At 38.6% G+C, this 22,120-nt stretch overlaps 2 protein-coding genes across 3 annotated transcripts in view; one reads left to right on the top strand and one right to left on the bottom strand.

Annotated features, from left to right (window-relative positions):
• The window catches only part of PRKG1 (protein kinase cGMP-dependent 1), a 1,198,754-nt gene that overhangs the window by 633,614 nt on the left and 543,020 nt on the right, over positions 1-22,120 (top strand). The gene's annotated exons all lie outside the window — the stretch shown is intronic.
• On the bottom strand, positions 15,413-19,377 carry CSTF2T (cleavage stimulation factor subunit 2 tau variant). Its single transcript, XM_058543439.1, has one exon. It carries the CDS (start codon positions 19,119-19,121, stop codon positions 17,256-17,258), a length of 1,866 nt encoding a protein of 621 aa, XP_058399422.1. The 5' UTR covers positions 19,122-19,377; the 3' UTR covers positions 15,413-17,255.

Raw genomic sequence — 22,120 nt, 5'->3', positions numbered from 1 at the left:
TGCTGAAAAGTACACAAATCATGAGTACAGCTCAATTAAATATCACCAAGTGAACACACCTGTGTAACTCCCACCATTTTAAGCCCCCCAAGCCGTCTGTGTGCCTCCTCCCAATAGTTACCTCTTCCTCTCTCCTCAAAAGTAGCCACTATCCTGACTTCTTACACCATAGATTTCTTTGTCCTATTTTTGGAATGGAATCATACAATATGAGTCTTTTATGCCTGGCTTCTTTGACTCAACATTATGTTCCTGATATGCATATTGTTGCACATGGTTGTATTTCTTTCATTTCTATTGCTGTCTAGTATTCCATTGAATGAATATATCACAGTGTATCTACCCTACTGTTGATGGACATCTGGGCTGCTGGATTGTTATGAATCTTCTTGTACATTTCACTTATTTGATGTATATTTGCAGATATTCCTGTTGGTTACACCTCTCAATGCATTTCCTGGGTTTTGAAATGGAAGTGCCTTGGGGCAGAATGTGTAATTCAGTTGTCCCTTTTTATGGATGCAAAGTGTGTAAAGGTTTTTTGTTTGTTTTAGAAGGGTATAGTGCATTTTTAGACATATGGTTTGAACTGAGACAAGTCTGCCACAACAGAACTGTGAGAATTCTGCAATTAATAAATGCGCTCACCAGTGGCTCTGAGGAAGCAACAACATAGACTCATATGGCAGTAACTGTAATTCTCTCTGCTTCCAGTAGTCCACACAGTGGCTGTAAGTAGACTCAGTTGCCACAATGTCCAGAGATAATGCCAGTCACTGGGGCAGAATCCAGGATCCCATCCTCTCCTTATACTCCGAGAGGCCCTAGCTTATGGGGACAGCCTGGAAAATGATCTCAATATTTGTGTGTCTGTTAAATGCATCTTTAATAAAGCCCTGATTTCCCAACTGGAAGAAGAGGAAATAGAGTAGGACCATAGGTGAGAGAGAAACATAGAAGATCCCATACTTTTGTTTCATGGTCAACCTCTCTGATATGAGATTCTTTTTTTTTGTTTTTAAATCTTGCAGCATAGGTCTGGGCAAATGTTATGTTCTTCCCTGTGAGTTGAGCAAAGGAGAAAGAAGAGAGGATTAAAGATCAGGAAGAGGTCTTGCTTCTCACTGTTGGCACATTTAGCCATAACAGTTTGAAAGACATTAATTAGAAAATGAAGAGCTGAGTGGATTCAGGGAGGAAGATGTCTTACTTTCTCAGCATGATTTCAAAGCTTAGCTTAAAAACAATCATTAGCAAATATAAAGAGCAACACCTATGCAGCTAGCCTCACGGGCTATTCTTGACATTCTGAAGCTCCCCGCAAGCAACTAGCAAGGGAAGCCATTGATAGGGAGGGTCTGGGAAGGCTCCTGACCAAAGCATGTAGATTATATGTAAATGTTACGTTGTATCTGAGAGAATAGAATACATTTTGGACATTCGCATACGTCTAATCTCCAAGCGTGGTGGGATTAGGACTTTTAAAATAATAATTAAATAAAAATAAAAATCCTTAGCACATACCACTACCACTACCACCCTACATCTACTTGAATCTGAATCTTTGGGGACGGGGCGCAGAAATCCATGTTTTTCAGAAGCTTCTGGGAGAATCTGATATGCAGTGAGGTGTTAGAAGCACTCCTCTAAATAGGGCCTGGTTGTGTTTGGCTTATCTTCGCTCCAACTGATAAGGGGTTAGTTATATAGACGGCACTATTTTATAGGAACAAAGAAGTAACTGCTTAAGAAAAGAGGTCCATGGTTTTCATTTCTCTATTTCACATTCACCAGGAAAGAAGCTATGCCATAGACAAATGTCTTATTTGGAGGCAGCTGGTTCAAGCTGCACACACAGGATCCCTGGGGCTTCAGAAAAGACTGACACAGGTGTGTCTGGTAGGGTCCAGTCTGACACAGTGGCTGGATATTTCACACAAGCTACCCCAGGGGCCCCAGGCTAAACATCAGTCATTGTCTTAGGATAGAATGTACTGATGGCTTTTGGGACTACTCTGGTGAATTATTAATCTAAATATTCTCCTAATTCTTCTGTCTGATTTTTATGATGCCTTCATTTATTCATACTTATAAATATTAACAAATATTTATTGAGCACATGGTACCATGCCAGGTATTAGTCTAGATACCGGAAATAAAATGGTGAAAACAAGGTTTCTGACATTTAGGTCTTATTCTCCCCTCACTTTCAACTATTGTTTCTTATTCCTACAAGTGTCTCTCTTCTCTTACTGCTCTACATCTCCTGAAAATCAATCTTAAGTCAGTAACTGTATTTTACATGCACCTTCAAGTCAGTAATCTCTGCAAAAGGACTTGTTTTACAAGCGTAGTGCTTAAGAAGTAAGCTATTGGTTTTCTCTTTATTTTTTCTTGTCTTTTTCTTACTGGCTTTTGACTGAGTGCTGATGGCTAGAGTTGCTAAATGTCTCACATAAAAACAAAGCCGTTCTCTTTTAGATCCCATGAAGATCCCACCTGCAGATTACTTTGAGCCACAGAGGAATTTTCCACCTGAATTCCTGTGATTCTTTTCATAATTGGTCTCTCAGAGAGATCTTGCTCAAATGTCACTCTGAACTTTTCATTTCCCTCTTTAAAATCCTTGAGTTTCTCCCTCTATCTTTCAGCACAAAGATCAAGCTTTTCAGCTTATCTCTTGAGACACTGGGGATCCAGGCCCTGCCTTTTCTACTTCTACTCCTTCATATTCCCCTCCTCACCAAACCAAACCATTTGTGTAGTTTTCTGACAGCGCCATGCTAGTTTATTCCAATGTCTTGGCTCATACAAGTCTTCTACCCAGAATGACTCCTCACTAACTCCTCTCAGTCTTCAAAACTCAGTTCTGTTCCAAGAAAAGGCCCCTGATCGCTTATGGATCCAGATATTTCTTAATTGTGCTGCTGTCATACTACAGTGCTATGGTACTCTGCACTGCCATCTACTGTGCGAGTTCTCCCCTCTAGACTGTCTAACCTTCTTCAGGGCAAAGCAGATGCTCAGAGTACCTGGGACAAAGTAAACACTGAGTAATTCTAAAATCAATGGGAGCAGAGTCCTTTTAGGTTGTGTGAAATCCTCATTGCCTGGCACTTGGTGGGCATTAGATAAAGTTTCACTAAAAGAATAAATGAATAAAATGAGCTAGTTATACTTTTACTTCTTGTCTTCTGAGTACTGCATATTACATAAGAATCTATTAAAAATGAAGTGGTGTATATATTTAAGTAAATGGGCACTAGCAGTTGACCAGCAGTTTTAATGATGCTGTTCATACTGCAAATGAGTGATGGAAATATCTAGTCAGTTGATTTTGAACCATATGATTTTGAACCATTATCCAAAATGATATCTAGCTGTAAAATAACTTACATCCTCTATGTCTGTGCTACCCAATATGTTAGCTGCTAGCCACACATGGCAACTAATGAATTAAGTAAATAAATTCAAATAAATTTTTAAATTCAGTTCCTCAGTCTCATTGGCCACAATTTAAATTTTCAATAGCCACACGTAGGTAGTGGCTGCCATGTTGGAAGCACAGATACAGAATATTAGATTTAAATTAATTATATCATGACAGGTTCATAAACTGGAAATTTATCCATTTTGCTTTTATTTTTGATAAGTAAAAATTTGAGAAGAAATACAGTAGTCATAAGTAAATATTCTTCAAAACATGATGAATAGGGCCGGTCCTGCAGCTTAGCAGTTAAGTGCACATGCTCCGCTACTGGCGGCCCGGGTTCGGATCCTGGGTGCACACCGATGCACCGCTACTCTGGCCATGCTGAGGCCGCGTCCCACATACAGCAACTAGAAGGATGTGCAACTATGACATACAACTATCTACTGGGGCCTTGGGGGGAAAAAAAAAAAAAGGAGAAGGATTAGTGATAGATGTTAGCTCAGAGCCGGTCTTCCTCAGCAAAAAGAGGAGGATTAGCATGGATGTTAGCTCAGGGCTGATCTTCCTCACACACACAAAAAAGAAGATGCTCCTGGGCTGCTGGCAAAGGTCATTGAGCAGGGGTGATGAGAGAAAAAAAAAAAAAAAAACATGATGAATACTTTTATGTAAAGCTGCTTAAAGAAACCAAAACATATTGGCTAAATTAATGCCAAGTGAATGTTAAAGAGGAAGATACTCATTAGAAGTTCCTAAATAAAACTCACATTCCACTAAAAGAAGAAAATCTGTAACTTTGGATTTCAATGTAATTTAGCATTATGGTAGTTTCCAAGTTTTAGTAAATAAGCATAATTATAGGATTAAGTTATTTTAACACTCTTCACTTTATCTAATTTCATAAAAGCTTTTTCCAGTACATGTAATTCTGAAGGATCATTTTCTTAAGTCAGGCTCAGAAACACTAGATATGCGTAAAACACAAAATTCTATATAAGGATTAATTAAATCATAATATTTTGGTGCATTTATTCTGAAAGTTTTAATTGATTCTATAGCAAGGTGCTATCATCTTTGAAAGCATAAAGAAAAGGCTGAATTTTATGTCAACACTTCATTCATAAAACAAACATTTAAGATACATCTACCCTATATATATAACGTTATAACAAATAGTGCAGATATTTCCTCAAACTTTTGTGTTGGATTATTAAAGTTTGCTTTAGATAAAGGGAAACACGTTTTTGAAAATCTGTCCTTTATTTTAGTGGATAAAGCTATAGGAAATAGAAATATATAAGCCACAGAAGCTCAAGCTAGATAAAACCCTGATACTATTTCTATTGGTTTGTCTAAAACAAGATTTCAGGAGCTTGAAGCCTCTTGGGTCAAACAGAGTTAGCTGTTAGAGGGTTTTTCAATATAAGATTGCCTTCACCATTGTAAACTTTGTATTTTGTACAAGAAGAAATCTAATACAGCTTAACTACGTAAGGAAATTATAAGGAAAGTGATAAAGGAGAAAGGTGACATTTTTTTTCACTGCCCAGATCTTATGGTCTTTTCATCCAAAACACAAAACAGACCACTCTAGTCTAAAATGCCTCCTTCTCTGGTAATAGGCTTTTTTAGGGGGGTTCTTTCTTTCCTCTCCTGAAGTGGAGGTCTTCCTAGCTGAGCTGATTCCCTCCATCCTCTGTTCCTCTCTTTCAGGGCATATGGAGCAATATACAGGGCTGGCTCATGTTTTCATATTGCTCTTATGGCCTCTATGTCTACAGTTTTATTTATTTATTTTTTGGAATAATATCAATATCTAGCCTATATCACATATCAAAAGCTTACTATATGTAGGCATGGTGTAAAGTGCACTATCAAACAGTCCTCTCAAGGAGGTAGTGAGCTCAGTGTGCAGATTTTGAAAATGGGTCACACACGTAGTGTTGCTGGAGCCAGAATCTGAGCTTGGCAAAGACCAAGCTCTTCATTACAACACTGTATTGCCTCCTGGAAGAGCCCTCTCTCTTCCCTTTAGATTCAACTAATGCCTCCATAGTGTAGGGGAGGAAAAAGTTTTCCTCCACCCCCTAGGGTCCCTGGCTGGGTCTGAAAGTTAAACTGACAAAGGCAAATTAATAGGAGAAACGCATAACTAAATTTATTTAATATATGTTTTACTTGACACGGGAGCCTTCTCAAGGAAATGAAGACCCAAAGAAACAGTTAGACTTGAGTATTTTTATGCTGTGTTTGGTGTTGAGTGGGCAGTCATGTAGAAATATGATAGGTCAGAGAGTATAAGTTAAGTGTAGTAAACTGGGGGAAACTTAGCAGAGCCTGTTCAGTTCTTCTCCGCATCCCTTTGTCTTTGGAGATAAGGATAATCCTTTCCTCCGGGTATAGAAACATGAGGGTTTTATGACCTATTTGGGGGCGGGGCGGGGAAGGTCCAGGAGAAAGTCAGAGTGAGCCTCCTGCTTCTGGTGTTTTCTCAGACTCTTTCAGCTTAACATATTCAATGTGCCAAGGTGCCATATTTGGGGATAGTGTGTCCTCAACCGCATCAACAGCTATAAACCATAAAAGTTATTACCTACTTTTTCCAAAAAGGAAATAATTGAAGAATATAAGAATATTATTGAAAACCCTCACTTCTACCACTGCAATTTGATGACTCCTATTTCAGGTCAGTTCTTAAATCACTAAAGAACTAATTTCTTTCATGTTTCAGAGTGTCTCTCATCTAATTACATACCTAAAACAGAAATGCTGAAATCATAAAACATTTTATTTTATTTACTTATTTTATATATAGTAAGTAGATTATAGGGAACAGACATTTATCCAAAAAAGATATACAAGTAGTGAATATGAATATGAAGCACATGAAAAGCATGTGAAAAGATGCTGAACATCATTAGTCCTCACGGAAATGCAAATTGAAAGAAACCACAAGGAGATACCACTTCATACACATTTGCATGGCTATAATCCAAAATAAATTAACAAGCGTTGACAAAGATGTGGAGAAACTGGAACCCTCATTTGTTGCTGGTGGGAATGTAAAATGGTGCAGTTGCTTTGGAAAACAGTCTGACAGTTCCTCTAAAAGTTAACATAGAGTTATCATATGATGTAGCTATTCCACTCCTAGGTATATATCCAAGAGAAATGAAACATGGGCACACAAAAACTTACACACATATATTCATAGCAGCACTATTCATAATAGCCAAAAAGTAGAAACAATACAAATATCTATCAACTGGTGAATGGATAAATAAAACGTGGTATATGCATACAATGGAATATTATTTGGCAATAAAAAGGCATGAAGTACTGATACATACTACAACTTAGATGAATCCTGAAAACATTATGCTATGTGAAAGAAGCTAGTCACAAAACACCACATATTGTACAATTCCATTTTTATGGAATATCCAGACTATCTGTAGAGACAGAAAGCAGATAAGTGGTTGTCTAAGGCTGAGTGAAGAGGAATGAGAGTGGAGAGTGAGTACAGGGTTTCTTTTTGGGGGTGATACGTTCAGAATAAGTTCTAAACTTAGGTTGTGGTAATGGTGCACAACTCTGAATATACTAAAAACCATTGCATTGCATACATTAAATGGATAAATTTTATGATATGTAAACTATTTATTTATTTATTTTTTGTTGCTGTTGAGGAAGATTCATCCCGAGCTAACACCTGTGCCCATCTTCCTCTATTTTGTATGTGGGACGCTGCCACAGCATGGCTGACGAGTGGCGTAGGTCCGCACTCAGGATCTGAATCTACAAACCTGGGCCACTGAAGCAGAGCATGCTGAACTTAACCTCTGTGCCATGGGGCCGGCCCCATATGATGTTAACTATTTATTTTAAAAAAAAATAGATCACAGGAAAAATAGGTCACAGGATTGTTTAAATTAGATATTGATTAGAACTATCCAGAAGACAATATTTAGTTTTGTAGATTTCTTATAATCTATTTTTATTCCATATAAATATGTTTCTATTCTAAGTTTTGTTTTTCATTTTTTCTCTCTATTTTACCAAAGCCCAAGTTTAGTACCTGGTTCTTGGGAGGAAAAAAAAATAAAAGATATATAAGGACAAAGGATGGATTTTATAAATCTTTCACTGTTGCCTAAAAATCACCTCTTTATAGACCTGTGATGTACTTCCTCACTTAGTGGAAATGATGCCTATGTTCCTTCACATTCAGTCCCCAGTGTGAAAATTGTTCTACTGGCACACCATCTCATTCTTAAAGCAGAATGATATAATGGGGAGAGTGAGGGCTTGGAAGTCAGACAAACTCAGGTTCAAGGGTGCCTCTACCTCTTATAAGCTATGTGACTCAGGGCAAGCTAGTTAACTTCTCTGATCATATTTCTTCACACTGCCTCCAGATTTTAGTGAAAGTAGAGATCATGTATGTAAATTAATAGAGTTAGGCATTTAATAGATTCTTTACAGATGCTTTTGTATATTAACCATGACCCAACCTTCCGGAAGAGGTCATGGAACTTACAATTAACATCTGTGCTAGTTCTGGAGCACTTGAAATACTCTTGCTACCACCTCCCTCCCTCAAAAACAACTATCTCCCCTCTCCCAATTTTGTGACTGATGTCTGAAATTCCACTGTTATAGGTTTCTTCCTATATTATATTCAAAATATTGATCACTTGTAAATAAAAATGCCAATTGGGCTAAAAATATTTTAAACACTTGTATTTCATGTCTATATCAATGCAAGTGATCTTTTCTTCCTTTCTCTGTCAAAACAAAACAAAAGAGACTTTAATGGTAGGGCAGGTGAGACCCAAAAGACACACTGAGTGCCTGAGATGAGTTGGAGAGGGCACTACTTGCTTGAGGTGGTAGCCATGATCATACACATGGAGCAGGTGTGTGGTTTGGGGGAGCACAGTCAAAAAATAATTTAAGCCCTCTTCCCTCCTCCCTTTTTCCTTTCTCTCTCCCCTTGAAGAGTGAATTTGTGCTGAAATACCACTTTCTAGCCCTGGTTATTTGTACAACTTCACCACAGGAGGAGTGATAGCCCTTACAGGAGATGAGTTTCACAACCCTGCCTTGGCTGGCCCTGGCTGTGTCAGTGCCCAGCTCCTCAGTGTTCCCTCTCTTTGTGAATAGTCCTGGGTGAAAGGGAGACTGGACAAGAGATGCAGAAAGACCTCTTTTCTTCTCTCCCCAGGATAATTCAGCTCTAATTCCTCAGGAGGGGCAGTTTTGGGCCATTTTAAACCAAGGTTATTATTGCTCCAGGCTCAACTAGTTTGCATGTCCCAGCAGAGGCTCTAACTAGGGGGAAAATTGCTAAAATGTGTTTATTTGAAAACAATGACAGCAAAATCTCCACCAAAGATCTTATAAATCATCTTACTTCCAATTCACGAAACATTCTAATTAAGCAAAATTTGTTTCCCCTGTAGGCAAACAAAGCTCCAAATTAGGATTAGAATACAAGTAGTCTGAACACATGTGAAAATGAGAGATTCACTCATGTTCCAAGGTCATCTTCACAGCCTCACAATGATGCTTTGATGTCACCACTTGAAAGGCTTGATTTAAATTTAAATTGTTGTTTGCTAGAAATGTTTTGAGTTCAATCACTTAAACCCAATGTAAACTTTTCTTTAAGGGAAAAAAAATCCTATTTGGCTAATTTGTACGATTAATTATGATCAGGTTCAAAGACAAAGTTTAAAGGCACAAATTGCAGCATGGAGTTTTGATACCATTTCCAATAAATCTGCTAAAATAAATTAACAGAACAAATGCTGGGCAGATACTTTTAACTGCTTTTGTTATATAGGTCCTTTCTTTTTGGTGCATAGGAATATTTAGATGAGGTTTGAAAAATATTTAGCAGCAGGATTCTATTGAGGGTTTATTCTCATTGAAACATAAGCATGCTAATTCTATGGTTTCAAGATTTCTTCTGTTGTCTAGATGATAAGTTGTATGAGGGTTAGGTAGGAAATATTCCTGCGTCATCAGGAGACATTTACCAAAGGAAGTGTAGTACCCTAATGCGCAGTTAGCATTCTTGTCTGGTTCGTATCAGGGAGACTATGAGATTTGCAGACTGGAGAACAATTCAGGCTTTATGAAAGAATTTTTACGAAAGGTGGCATTCATCCCAGAGAGTCACTGTTAGTCACAGCTTGGCTGAAACAATTTTTGACATGTGATGTTTCTGGTGATATGTAATAAATATACATGTACTGTTTCTAATCAATTTGACACAGCTTCCCCTCCACCCCTGAGGGAAAAAGTCACACATATAGACTAAATGCAAACTCAGGTGACTTCTCAAAACAATAGTAATTTCAACTATGATATCTTGTGTTAAGATTCCCGGTAAGCCTAATGTTCACTAAATTATCTGTGAATGAACAGGATTTTTGTTTACTTATTTTTCAATATGGCTTCTAATAGAGGGGCTGTCTTCTTTATTTACCTCATACTAGGTAGGATTTTTGCCACTTCTTGAACTTCTGTGCCAATGGAGGGGCACCCAATTTACCCTATTTGAGTAAATTAAAAATCCCTTCTATTTGTCATAATGTTTATTGTTAAGATGTTTGTTTTTCAATTTTATCTCTCAGGATTAGTTTCAAGCAGTGCTTCTCAAAATTTATTTGCATGTGAATCACTGGGGATCTTATTAAAATGCAGATTCTAATTCAGCAGGTCTGAAGCGGGGCTTCAGGTTCTGCATTTCTAACAGGCTTCTGATGCTGCTGGTCCAAGGACCACATTTTAATTAGCAAGAGTTGAAAGCATATTCCCTTTCTGTGAACATATGACATAATGGGGTGGGGGAAGGGGCAGGACTAGAATGGAAGCATGTTGGCATCTTTCCTGGGTCATCTCCATAGAGATGGAAGGAAACAACTATGGCAGTACCAAACTTCAGATTAAATTTCCTCAAAGTTTTTTCCTCCATTACCTGAAAAATTTCTGCAAGAAAATGGAAGGTTTTGAAATAAAGTTTTGTCTATGAATACCAGTTTCAAAATTCCTTTAAAGTGAAGCAAGGATTTAGATATTTACAAAGTAATCTGAGCACATAATTTTAAATTTTAAAGATTTTTTAAGAGTATTTTTTCAATTATTTTGCCCCCCCCAAATTTAACAATCCCTTTTCAGCCACTCACCTTTATCAGATCTTTTCAAAACATTCAACATAGTTTTTGTAGAAATAGTTTATTTCACACTCATGTTAATAATATATCTATGTCTACCTCTATATATTAGAAAAATTAGTACAATTGGTATAAGCTGGTTTACCAACAAATACAATTGGCATGATGAATATATATTCAGCATAGTTTTCACAGAGATAAACTTTAATTTTGCAATCATATTCCATATATACATACATAATATATATCTATATATATAACTATGTCTATGCCTATGTCCATATCTACATATTACAGTAAACTAGCATAAATTTGGGAACAAACACAATTGACATGATAAGTAACATGGGCATAATAAAGAGTAACTCATTAATAGCAATCATCAAGTTTGCCTTGTCTATATAACACTATGCTTTGCAAAAGGACTAGAGAGTGTGGATTAATGTTTAAATGGTGCTCAGGTGAGAGAGATACTATTGAAAAACAAACAAAACAAGGAGAGGAGAGAGAATGGGGAGACCATTTTAAACAGGGTGTTCAGGAGAAGCCTCTCTGAGTAAGTGATATGTAAGTTAAAACCTATGTGAAGAGAATCACCTAGCCATTCAGAGGCCTGGGGAAAGAGTCAGGTAAGAGCAAGGGCAACTGCCAAGTACAAAGCCCAGAGATGAAAATGATTTTGACAAATTCAAGTGAAGCCAGGCCTGAAGTAGCTATAGCAGTGAGTAAGGGGGCCAATGGTAGGATGTGAGGTTGGGATAGGAGGATCCAAATTACTTAGGGCTTTTTAAGACATGATATTTTATTCTAAGAGCAATTTAAGCCATGAGAGGTTTTTAAACAAGGGAATGACATAATCTGATTAAGGTTTTTTTCTTTTTTTAAAAATCAGTGTGGAAATTACATAGTGGATCATTTTTTTAAATTGGTTAATAACAGACAAATTAAAGAACTCTGGGGCCAGCCCCGTGGCTTAGCGGTTAAGTGCGCACGCTCCGCTGCTGGCGGCCCGGGTTCGGATCCTGGGCGGGCGTGCACCCACGCACCACTTCTCCGGCCATGCTGAGGCCGCGTCCCACATACAGCAACTAGAAGGATGTGCAGCTATGACATACAACTATCTACTGGGGTTTGGGGAAAAAAAGGCGGAGGATTGGCAATAGATGTTAGCTCAGAGCCAGTCTTCCTCAGCAAAAAGAGGAGGATTAGCATGGATATTAGCTCAGGGCTGATCTTCCCCACAAAAAAAAAAAAAAAGAACTCTGTTCTACTATGTATACTATATATATGTGCATTCTAAAGCTGTTAGCATTTAATATTATTTACCTATATGACATATATTTCTCATTTTATAAAAATATTTTTGAATTAACAAAGATGTTGCTATTTTGGCTTAATGTTTATTAAAACCACAACAGATTTGTGGCAGAAATGTACTCATTGGATTAGTGTTCCAGGACATTCCTTTGCTCAGTATACCTCATGAAAAGTGATAAATAAAAAATGCATTGTATCTTTTTTTTGTTTTTGTTTCGTTGGTTCATTGATTTTGCAGAAATATACTTGCTGAACCAGTTCTTCTATTTCACATTTATCATATTAGACATTAATAATTTCAATTGAATCTAAGAGCTGTGTTTTTATACAGTGTAAAAGTAGGAGTTGTAAACTCAAAACTGTTACAAGCACTGGCAAGTAATTGTGTGAATCAAACCTAGTACAAGACCATAGAGAGAGGCTGGGCCTGTGGCCAAGCTGGAGACCATATGCTGCACCTAAATACATTCAAATTCAACATTTTTGAGAACCTCTGGCTGGTCAAGCAAAACATATCTGCAGGCTCAATTGGCCCACAGACCACAAATTTGGAGTCCCTTGTCCAAAGACATTTAACGCTTCTACAGGACAGAACTTTGATAAAATTGACATGGGGGTTGGAGGGTAGGTATGTAATTCTAGAGATTTCAACAATGTAGTTTCTCTGTTTCTTAAAATAGATGAGGTTCTTTTTCTCTGAATGATGACTGATAAGCATAAAAAGATGAAGTCACTTTGGATACAGGCTTACCTAAAGGTAGGAAATATATTCTATAATAGGCAATGGTTGTCTTCACCCTCATAGAGCCAGGTTTGTGTCTGCCAATGTGTTAGGTCCTTGTTTATGTTGCTATACTATTGAACATGTTAACAAGTGTGATATTTGGGATATAGAATATGATTTTATGAATTAGTGCATCAAGAAAGCCCTACATAGGTCTTTCTATCATATTATTAACTCAAATATACAATTTTTAATGTGGCTGTTTTGAATGTTTATTACAGTGAACCTTTAAGATAAAGGAAATTGGGGATTGAGTTACAGCAGATGTATCTTTTTCTGTGGACTCTCTGGGGATAAATACATAAGTAGATTCCTAAATAGGTACAGGTTGCTTCATATTCACTCCAGGCAGCAAGGAGAGGTAGTAAGGCAATCAGTCAAAGGCTGACAGGTACATCGAAGTGTCCCACAGACTTTTGCACTAAAATTATTGAAGAATATTACTAATGTAATCAGACAGAATTCTGATTAAAACAGTTAATTAAATAAAGAGACAAAATAATTTTGGGAAAACTACTAGTTTCATTTCTTGATGCCCAAGAGATTATCCATTCTACTTTTGTGAGAGATGACAAATAATTAATCAAGCAGATAAGACTTTTTTAAATGACCAACCTTGTGACACAAATGAGATTGATTTCAAATGTCTGCAGATTTTATACATACTGAATCATACAAAATCGATTATGGTTGAGAATTGTTGTATATTTTATTCTAACTCCTTGATAATTAGTGACCTATCTTTGGGACATAAATCAACTCCTGGTTATAAAGAGTTGTCATTAACTAGGACATCTAGTTTGTTTTTCTAGGTAAAGACTTTGGTATTTTTATGTACAGTATTTAATAAGCCCCAGGTTTGTTATTTTTGACAATACTACCCCAATGTCACTTTTAATACAATACCTTCCCTTTACTGACACAAGCTTTATACTGTGGTAGAAAAATATCAAGAAAAAACATGCTAGTTAACATCTCATGAGAAAGGTAATTTGTAATATGAATATTTGTGAAGCTGAATTTTCAACCAAGGGAGTAAACTTTTGTTTCAGGGTGCATGAAAGCAAATGAAAATATTAAAAGAGCTGGTTAAGATCTGAAATATACATATATATGAAATATATTAGCATTTTATATACCGATATCATAATAGTCATACTATTAACATTAATTATATTATTTTAAATATATTAATTTCCTTAAAATCAATTAGGTCTTCACTATAGAGCATTCTTGATAAGGGACTGATGAGAAAAGCAAACTCCAACCAGAAGTGTGTCTAGAGATTAGCTGAAGATATACAGCAGTGAGAGGTTGACATATTCTTTTGTGAGAAGACTGTGAAATATAACTGATAATTCAGTTTCTCTGCCACAGTAGGTTGTTGCACATAATTATCCTTAGCCCTCATCAGACCTAAGAGATAGGCCTGACACACCATAGGAGATCAGGTTCTGTGTGCTTAGTTAATGTCCCATCACAGCATGGAAAAGCAAGAAGCTTTGCAAGCTGTGATTACATTAAGGTTCTCTTTTTAATGCTTTTCTGCCATTAGAATTCTGAAAAGTGTGGCTGAGAAGTCATACGTGATCTCACTTGCATTAGCTTCCCTTCACCTGCGATTCACACTGGCTTATGTCTTATCAAATACCCCAAAATCAGAAGTCCTGGGACATCAGCAGACATTAAAACACATTTTGATATTAATCAGTACTATAAGAGGGGAAGGGCTAATGGGCAGGCACTAATTAAAGCTCAACATTTCATATTCCCAACAAGAGGAATAAGCACTCAAGAGGCATTTGCGAATCAGTATTTCACCCCAGTATCTTCAGCTACTGTTATTATGAATGAATCTGTGATTTCATTTGTAGTCTACCGGTATTTGGGAAAATGCAGGATGCCAGGGGCTATAACCAACAATTACAGTAAAACACATAAGATTCTGATGGTAGCAGACATGTGTTGCTTGTATTCTTCACTATCAAATGAAATAAGGCTCTATATTCTACATCAACAGCTGGGACAGTCAGACAGTAAATTGGAAGTGAGGAGAGAGAACCTATTTTATTAAGTTTACCAGAGTAAAGGAGATTGCTTCTATTATTTATTTCTAATTTATTTTCTAATGCAAATATTTGGTATAACTCATTTGTTCTGTGTGGAATCTAAATCCTTTGGGGAGAAACTTATGAGCTTTTAGTGGAATTTTTTTTTCTCCTTAAGACTCTGATAGAATGTTTTGTCCTGTGATTTCTGCTATAGGGAATACAGAAGTGAGTAAGACAGTCCATGTTCAGAGTTCTTGATCTATTAAAAGTGGGAGTGGGGGGTAGCACGTAAAATAGTGCATTGCAATATAACAAACTCTGTTGGTAATAAAGATACCTGTAAGTAGGTGTTCCTGGGATACAGAGAAGAGTTCTCTGTGGGGAACATAAAGAAAAGAAGCCTAAGTATCCACCAAGATGTTGCTACTGATACCAACCATAGAATAACACATCTTTATAGTTATTTCAGTTGTGGAATTATACATATAATGAATCTAAGAAAGGGATTTCCATCCATACCTGCAATTTCTTTAGTTTTGCTTTTTTCATTTAAAAGAAAAAAGTATTCAGGCCCCATGGGGCTCTCAAGAATAGATAACTTTTGAATAATGCATTCATTAAAAATAAACATCAGATATTAAAGTCAGCCTTAATTGTACATTTTATTTAGTCTGCATTAAACAATGCACGGATCTTACTACAACCAAGAGCATAACATTTAATAGTTTTCAGTTAAAGCCCTTCAGTGAAAGCTTTGGGATAAAACAACTATAATTTCAAAGGAATCAAGCCAACTCGGTGAATTACTATTGCCTGGAACTATCACACATAAAGGAGAGTCATCCCCTCCAATACAGGGGAAGCATACAGAAAACAGGAGAAAGTTAACAGTATCAACAACAGTAAAAAGAGGAGTAAAACAGGTAGCAGGAAACAACAGCATAGGGATAAAAACTTTGTAAAAAATGAATTACCCATTTAAGATGTAAAAACTTTGCAAGGGGAAAATAATTCAATTTCCAAGTCTCAGCTCTCTCATTAAATGATATTTTTTCCTCTTAACTAGATATTGGTTTTTCTTCTCCAGAGTAAGATCATCTGGTTATTTGTGTGTTTATGGTTCTGTTAATTACTAGTTGGTCTATGACACAAATTTTTGTGTCTATATCCTCAAGGCTTAAAAATAAATTAGGTAGTAGCTCTAAAGAAAATGTGATAGCCCGACCTTCCTACTGATTTTTAAATGTCTCATGGGTATATATATTAGGACTCAATAACTTTATTACTTGTAAAAAGTAAAGTGAGTAATAACCAACTGAGCAGGGAATTAAGGCTACAAGAATATCTCTACCTACCTGGGCCTCAATTATTCTGATAAGATGGTGATAGATAGGTAGATTTTGAAATAAGAAAACTAAAAGGCATGTTAAATGTTGCTCAGATTAAGATTTTTAACTCCTGATTCTGGTTGACCAGATGGATACCATCTGTATATGGAAGCTAGTAACCAGCAAACTGAGAGCTCTAATGCATGAAGCCTTCCACTATTTATGAAAAGCCCAATGCTGTGTATAACTCATCCAGATCAACTGGTCCCTAGATGCTGATGTTTGGGAAGGGTGTGAGAGAATTACTCAGATTCACATTTAGGGCTTAAAGACTACTGAGAAATGGGAAGATAGTGCGAGAGATATTGACTCTCATCAGAGAAGACTTAAGTAACCCGGTTGATCCTAGAACTGTCCCAGCAAAATCATCCTGCTCAGGGCAAGGCCTGAATATTGCTGGTCCCTGAAGGGTGAGATAAATAAAACATCACATCACACCAGATGCATTCCTTGATTTTTCAGGTAGCACAGCTTTAGAAAAAAAAAATTCCAATACCACAAGCTAGACTTATCCTGTTAGCTCTAATGTTTCAAAAGAATTCCAAAACACTAAAACGATGCTTCAACTAATACGTTCTATCACCCCCAAAACAGGATTTTGTATTTTAAATGGCTTACCAAAAAATATATCTTAAAATTTTGTGGTCAATTTCTTTATTTTCTTATACAAACAAAAACCTTAAACTATCTTATTAGTACATTACCATTTTAATAGGTCATCTCTTAGTCTTTATGTGCAGTTTTCACATCATTTTACTCAGTATTTTTAAAAATGTAGTTAACATATTGTAGACATTTTTAATATTGCTGAATATTCTTTGTAATCCTATTTGGTATAATATAATCATGTTCAGAGTTATTTTTGTACATTTACAATGAATTGAACAGACCCACCCCTTCCTCCCCCTACCCCCCCAATTAAAAATAAAAAGGAAAACAGAAAAAAAGAAAAAGACAACAAGAAGAAATAAGATTAGGTTCTGGGAGGAGAGAAACTCTAATCATTCAAGTGTGGGGATGCAGAAGTCAGCTTTCTGCACCCATTCTCCATTACAAAAAAACTTTCTGGGACTACTGCTAAATATTTTCTAAAACTTTTCAAGAAGCTCCCGTAGATTTCTGGATCTGTTCCTTTAAAATCAGGATGCTCTGCCTTTGCTCAGGAGGCAGCATGGCAATCTGATCTGCAGTCAGTTGAAGAACCTGCATGATCAAAGCTGCCTTTTCCTGATCCTGGGGAGTTACTTGGCTCTGCCCAGGACTAAAACTGCTAGGCTGGCCTCCACCTTGCTTGCCTGCCCCCTGCATGCCTGTTCCTTGTACGCCCGCCCCCTGCATGCCTACTCCTTGTATGCCTGCTCCCTGCATGCCTGTTCCTTGTATGCCCGCTCCCTGCATGCCTGTCCCTTGTATGCCCGCTCCCTGCATGCCTGCTCCTTGTATGCCTGCCCCCTGCATGCCAGCTCCAGGATTTCCCACCCCTGAAATGCTTGGGACCTGTCTGGGTCCCTGAGGACCACCTGCCCCCATATTAATGGGTCCAGGACCCTGGATTCCACCAGTCATAGGGCCTCTCGAACTAGGACCAGGGCCCCTTATCTCCATTCCTCTTGCATCCATGCCTCTTGCTTCCATTCCTCTGGTTTCCATTGCACAGGTCTCCATTCCTCTTCTCTCCATTACTCGTGTCTCCAAGACCTCAGTTTCCATGGCTCGAGTCTCCATCCCTCGAGAATCTCTACTACCTCTGCCATCCATAGGTAGGCCCCTTTGATCTATCATAGGTCCTCTGGGCTCTCCAATTAGCAGTCTGGGATCTGCTAATGGCCCTCCCCTCATCTCATGTGAAGAAGGGCCACGGTTGTCATGACCAGAGGCATGGTGCATAGGGGGACCCTGATGAGGTGGACCAAGATAGCCTCTGGGCTCTACTTCTCCAGTGACTGAAAGCAAAGTCCCTCCACGTGGGTCATTGGGAGCATCTCCTAACAGTCCTCGAGGAGGCAGGCCACCAGCAGTCATGGGTCCACGAGGCATAGGCGCTCTAGGATCCGACATCTGCACCTGTCCTCGCTCTAAAGGCACCGGACCAACCCCTGGCATTCCAACTTGGGGCTGCATTGCTCCACCAGGAGTTAAGGAACCGGGACCAGGTCCAGGAACCCCGGCTGGTATTGGCCCCGGGGCTGGAATTCCACCCTGGATCGGGGTCTGCATCAGAGGAGGGATGTCTTTCACAGGTCTTCTAGCCAGATGCTGAGGCTGAGGGGCTGGAGGATTCTGCTGGTTGAGCAGAACATTAGGGCCTGGGCATAGCCCAGGACCCGGGCCAGGGCCGGAGACAGACTGAGATTTGCCTGGGATGAGTGGTGTGACATGTATCTTGCGATGCAGAATTTTCAGAGCAATCTCTGGATCCATGATTCTCATCACTACTTGTGCCTGCAACAGTGCATAAGCCAGCTGTGGGTTTTGAAGTAACATGTTTCGAGCTTCCTGGTGGCTGTTTTGGACACAGAGCTTCATCTGCTTCATCAGCTCAAACATCTGCTCCGGGGGGAGACTAGCAACTGCTCTGGTAATTGATTCTGGGGCATCTTCTGGATCGATGGGATCCCCATAGGGTGAGTCAATGATGGGCGCTGCAGGCCCTAGGCTCTTTAACTCCTCCTTGTTCTTCTCACTGGCAGCATTGTCCACCCGAAGCGCTCTCCCGCTGAACTCCCGCCCGTTCAGGTTCCGCATGGCACTAAGCGCGGTTTCCTGGTCTTGATACTCGCAGAAGCCATAACCCTTGGGTTTTCCGGTCTCTCTATCGTACACCAGCCGGAAACTGACAACAGAACCAACCTCTGAGAAAATGTCCTTTAACTGCTCCTCAGTTGCCTCATACGGAATGTTCCCCACGAACACGGAACGCAGTGATCGATCCATTGCTGGGTCTCTCACCGCCAAGCTCGACATGATTCCGGTTGTGCAGACACGGCGGAGAACGGATTCTTCCCAGAGTCGTCCTCTTGCGACCCACACTTCCGCTGAGCAACGGAAGCAGCTTTTAAACTCCGGGCAGAAACCTCAGTAGTCGGCTTGAGTCGTTCCGCGAAATCTGCGCCTCTTTGTTCCACTAACTTAATTAGCTAATGCTTTTTGCCCTTGATCGTTTGTGGTTCTGTCAGCTCCTTCTTACCCAGACGCAGGATTCCTTTCTCGTCTCTTAATCCGCAGACTTTCCATGGCGCGCCACCACCCCCGCCAGGAAAAGCCCGGTGCGCCTTGACCCCAGTAAAGATGGCCGCATAGACTTCACCATGGTAACCAGCAGAGGCGGCCTCCTTTGACGTCAAGGGCGGCTTTGTTTCGGTTTGCCGGCGGGAAACCGCCAACCGAAAGCTAAGGCGGTGTGTTCTTCGTTCTGCTGGAAGGGTTTTCGTATAGCAGTGTCTCCTTATATTTAAGCTATATTTAAAATCACATTCTAGACCAAGAGGGGAAAGTGTAGTCGTTTCAAAACAGATTTGGGATTTGCTCCTGAAAATACAAAAGTAATCGCTCCGTTTTAGAAAAACATTTTTGGAAAATACCTGCCCCGAAATACACGCCGCGCAAATGAGCCTGCTCCATCCATCCCCCCCCCCCCCATCTGGTTGCTTCGGATAACCGCTGTTTGATAGGCGACGGGACCGGCCGGGTTTTCCTCTGTGCATCCAGGCAGCAGTCGAGCTATTCATAGTATTACCCTTTTTTCCCTTAATTATATTAAGTGGTTAATAATAAATAGCATTTAAAGACTGCAGAGCGTGAATTAAATGAATTTATTCTTATACTGGAGGCATTTAGATTGGTTCTGATTATTATAAACTGAGGCAATGATCTCACACCTCTACTATGAAGGGAAAAACAAACTGTAGTTGTTTCTAGTCTGTTAGTTTTGCCGGCAGAAGTTGAAACATATGTGGAGCCTAGGTTTTTTCCTCCGTTTAACAGACGATAGAACTGAAACTTGGGGAGACCTAGGTAATTTGCTAAGCAGCCAGTAAACGGCAAAGCCAGAATTCTTATGCCGGTTGGTCTGTTGTAGCTCCAGAGCTGCGCTGCTGCATGTGGCAGCCGCCAGCCACTTGTAGCTATTGGGTACTTGAAATGTGGCTAGTGTGATTAAGAAATTGAACTTTTAATTTTATTTAATTTTTATTAATTTAAATATAAAAACTGATTCAGTTAGGCTAATGGAAAACTTTTTAGGATGTTTGGGTATGGAATCTACTTTTGCAATGATAAATTTTATTAAATCAAAATAAAAATCAAGTATTTACAGTTAAAATTTAGCATTCTGATTGGGATGTGCTATACGTGTAAAATACATGCAAGATTTTGAAGACTTAGGTATAAAAAAAGTTAAAATATGTCTAATTTTGTATTGTTTACATGTTGAAATGATATTTTTAATATATTGGATTAAACAAAATATATTTTAACATTAATATCACTCATTTCACTTTACTTTTTTTAATGTAGTTACTTAGAAAAATTAAAATTATATATATGTATTGCATTATATGTTTATGAACTGCACTGTTCTAGAGTCTGTCTTACCTCTTAATTCTACATATGCCCTTTGAGGAGCTTATGAAACTTTGTTTCATCAAAAAATTGTGTTATGTTCTTGGGTGTCATAGTCCAATGAATAGATCTGAAATGATGGGTTTAGCTACAATTTAGACAAAACATCCATTTACCTTCAAGTGTTTTAATAATTCTTTAAAACAGGCTTGGACATAGCTATTTACTCAAGGTGCATGATAATTTATATCTGCAAGTAATAAAGTGTATTTATATGACCTAATAAAATCTTCCTGGTACGTGAAAGAAACAGAATAGCCACTTGCTAGTAATGGTTTTTCCCTCCTGATTCTTTTATTGGAGGTGGGGCAGGGGTGGAGAGAAGTTGAGGATGGTATTATTTTGGAAAACTAAAAACAAGTCCATTTGTCTAAAAACAAGTCCGTTTGTCTCCTTTCCGTACTATCCCTTTGCAGAGAGAAGCCATGACTTTTCTACACACAATCTGTCAAGGACAACTTAGACATCGGTCATGTGTGTAATTGTGTGTGTATTAAGTGTAGTAATCTTAAGGATAATAAGAGGCTATTAGAATAAGTTGTAAAGTTCATGATAGGTTGCACAGCTTATTTGACAGAGTTTCTTTGCTGGTGCTGATAGTATCTAAACAAGTGGTCCTCACACTTCAGCATGTATCAGAACCACCTGGAGCCTGGTTTGTTAAGTCAGATTGCTGGGCCTCACCACTGCCCCGCCTCAGTTCTGATTCAGTGTTTCTAGGGTGGGACTGGAGAATTTGCATTTCTAACGAGTTCTCAGGTGATGCTGATGCTGCTGGTTTGGGGACCCCCACTTTAAGAATCATTGATCTAAACGAAAGGACTTGAAGTAGTTTTGTTTTGTTTTGTTTTCGGTTTATGTCAGGCCAACGTAAATTTAGTACACTGTTAAAAGGTATGAGATATGAGTGGTCTTTAAAAAATCTATTAATATTTTAATGCTGATCCAGTATAGCTAGTACATGCTGATCCCACACTGAAGATACTCTGGGCACAAAGGATGCGTGAACAGAGTAGCTGAGGAACTCTGGGGATGAACAAGAAGGGAGAAGGCATCACTGTAAGAGTGTGATTTTTGTCACAGGCCTTCCATGTTCTGTTTAGTCCCCCTATTCAAAACCAGAAGAATGGTTTAATATGGCCCTTCAGAGAGGACCATTGTGACCCAGCACATAGCTCAATGCCCAGGATGCATAAGCTAATATTTATTAGTAACTGAGTGGCCCAGAATTACCAAGAGCTGTTAGGAACCTGTGCACGTTTCCTGGTACCAATACATACTTTTCATAGATCTACCTTGGAAGAACTTTCATTTTATACTGCTTTCTTTGTTCCCAGGATGTT

Source organism: Diceros bicornis, chromosome 6 (assembly GCF_020826845.1).
Source record: "Diceros bicornis minor isolate mBicDic1 chromosome 6, mDicBic1.mat.cur, whole genome shotgun sequence".
Lineage (NCBI taxonomy): Eukaryota > Metazoa > Chordata > Mammalia > Perissodactyla > Rhinocerotidae > Diceros > Diceros bicornis.
Note: the sequence above shows the minus strand (reverse complement) of the source record. Positions and strands in the feature narration are given on the sequence as shown.

What these genes read in the sequence shown, in the direction of transcription:
- CSTF2T (XM_058543439.1), bottom strand. Translation starts at nt 19,121, where the DNA reads ATGTCGAGCTTGGCGGTGAGAGACCCAGCAATGGATCGATCACTGCGT.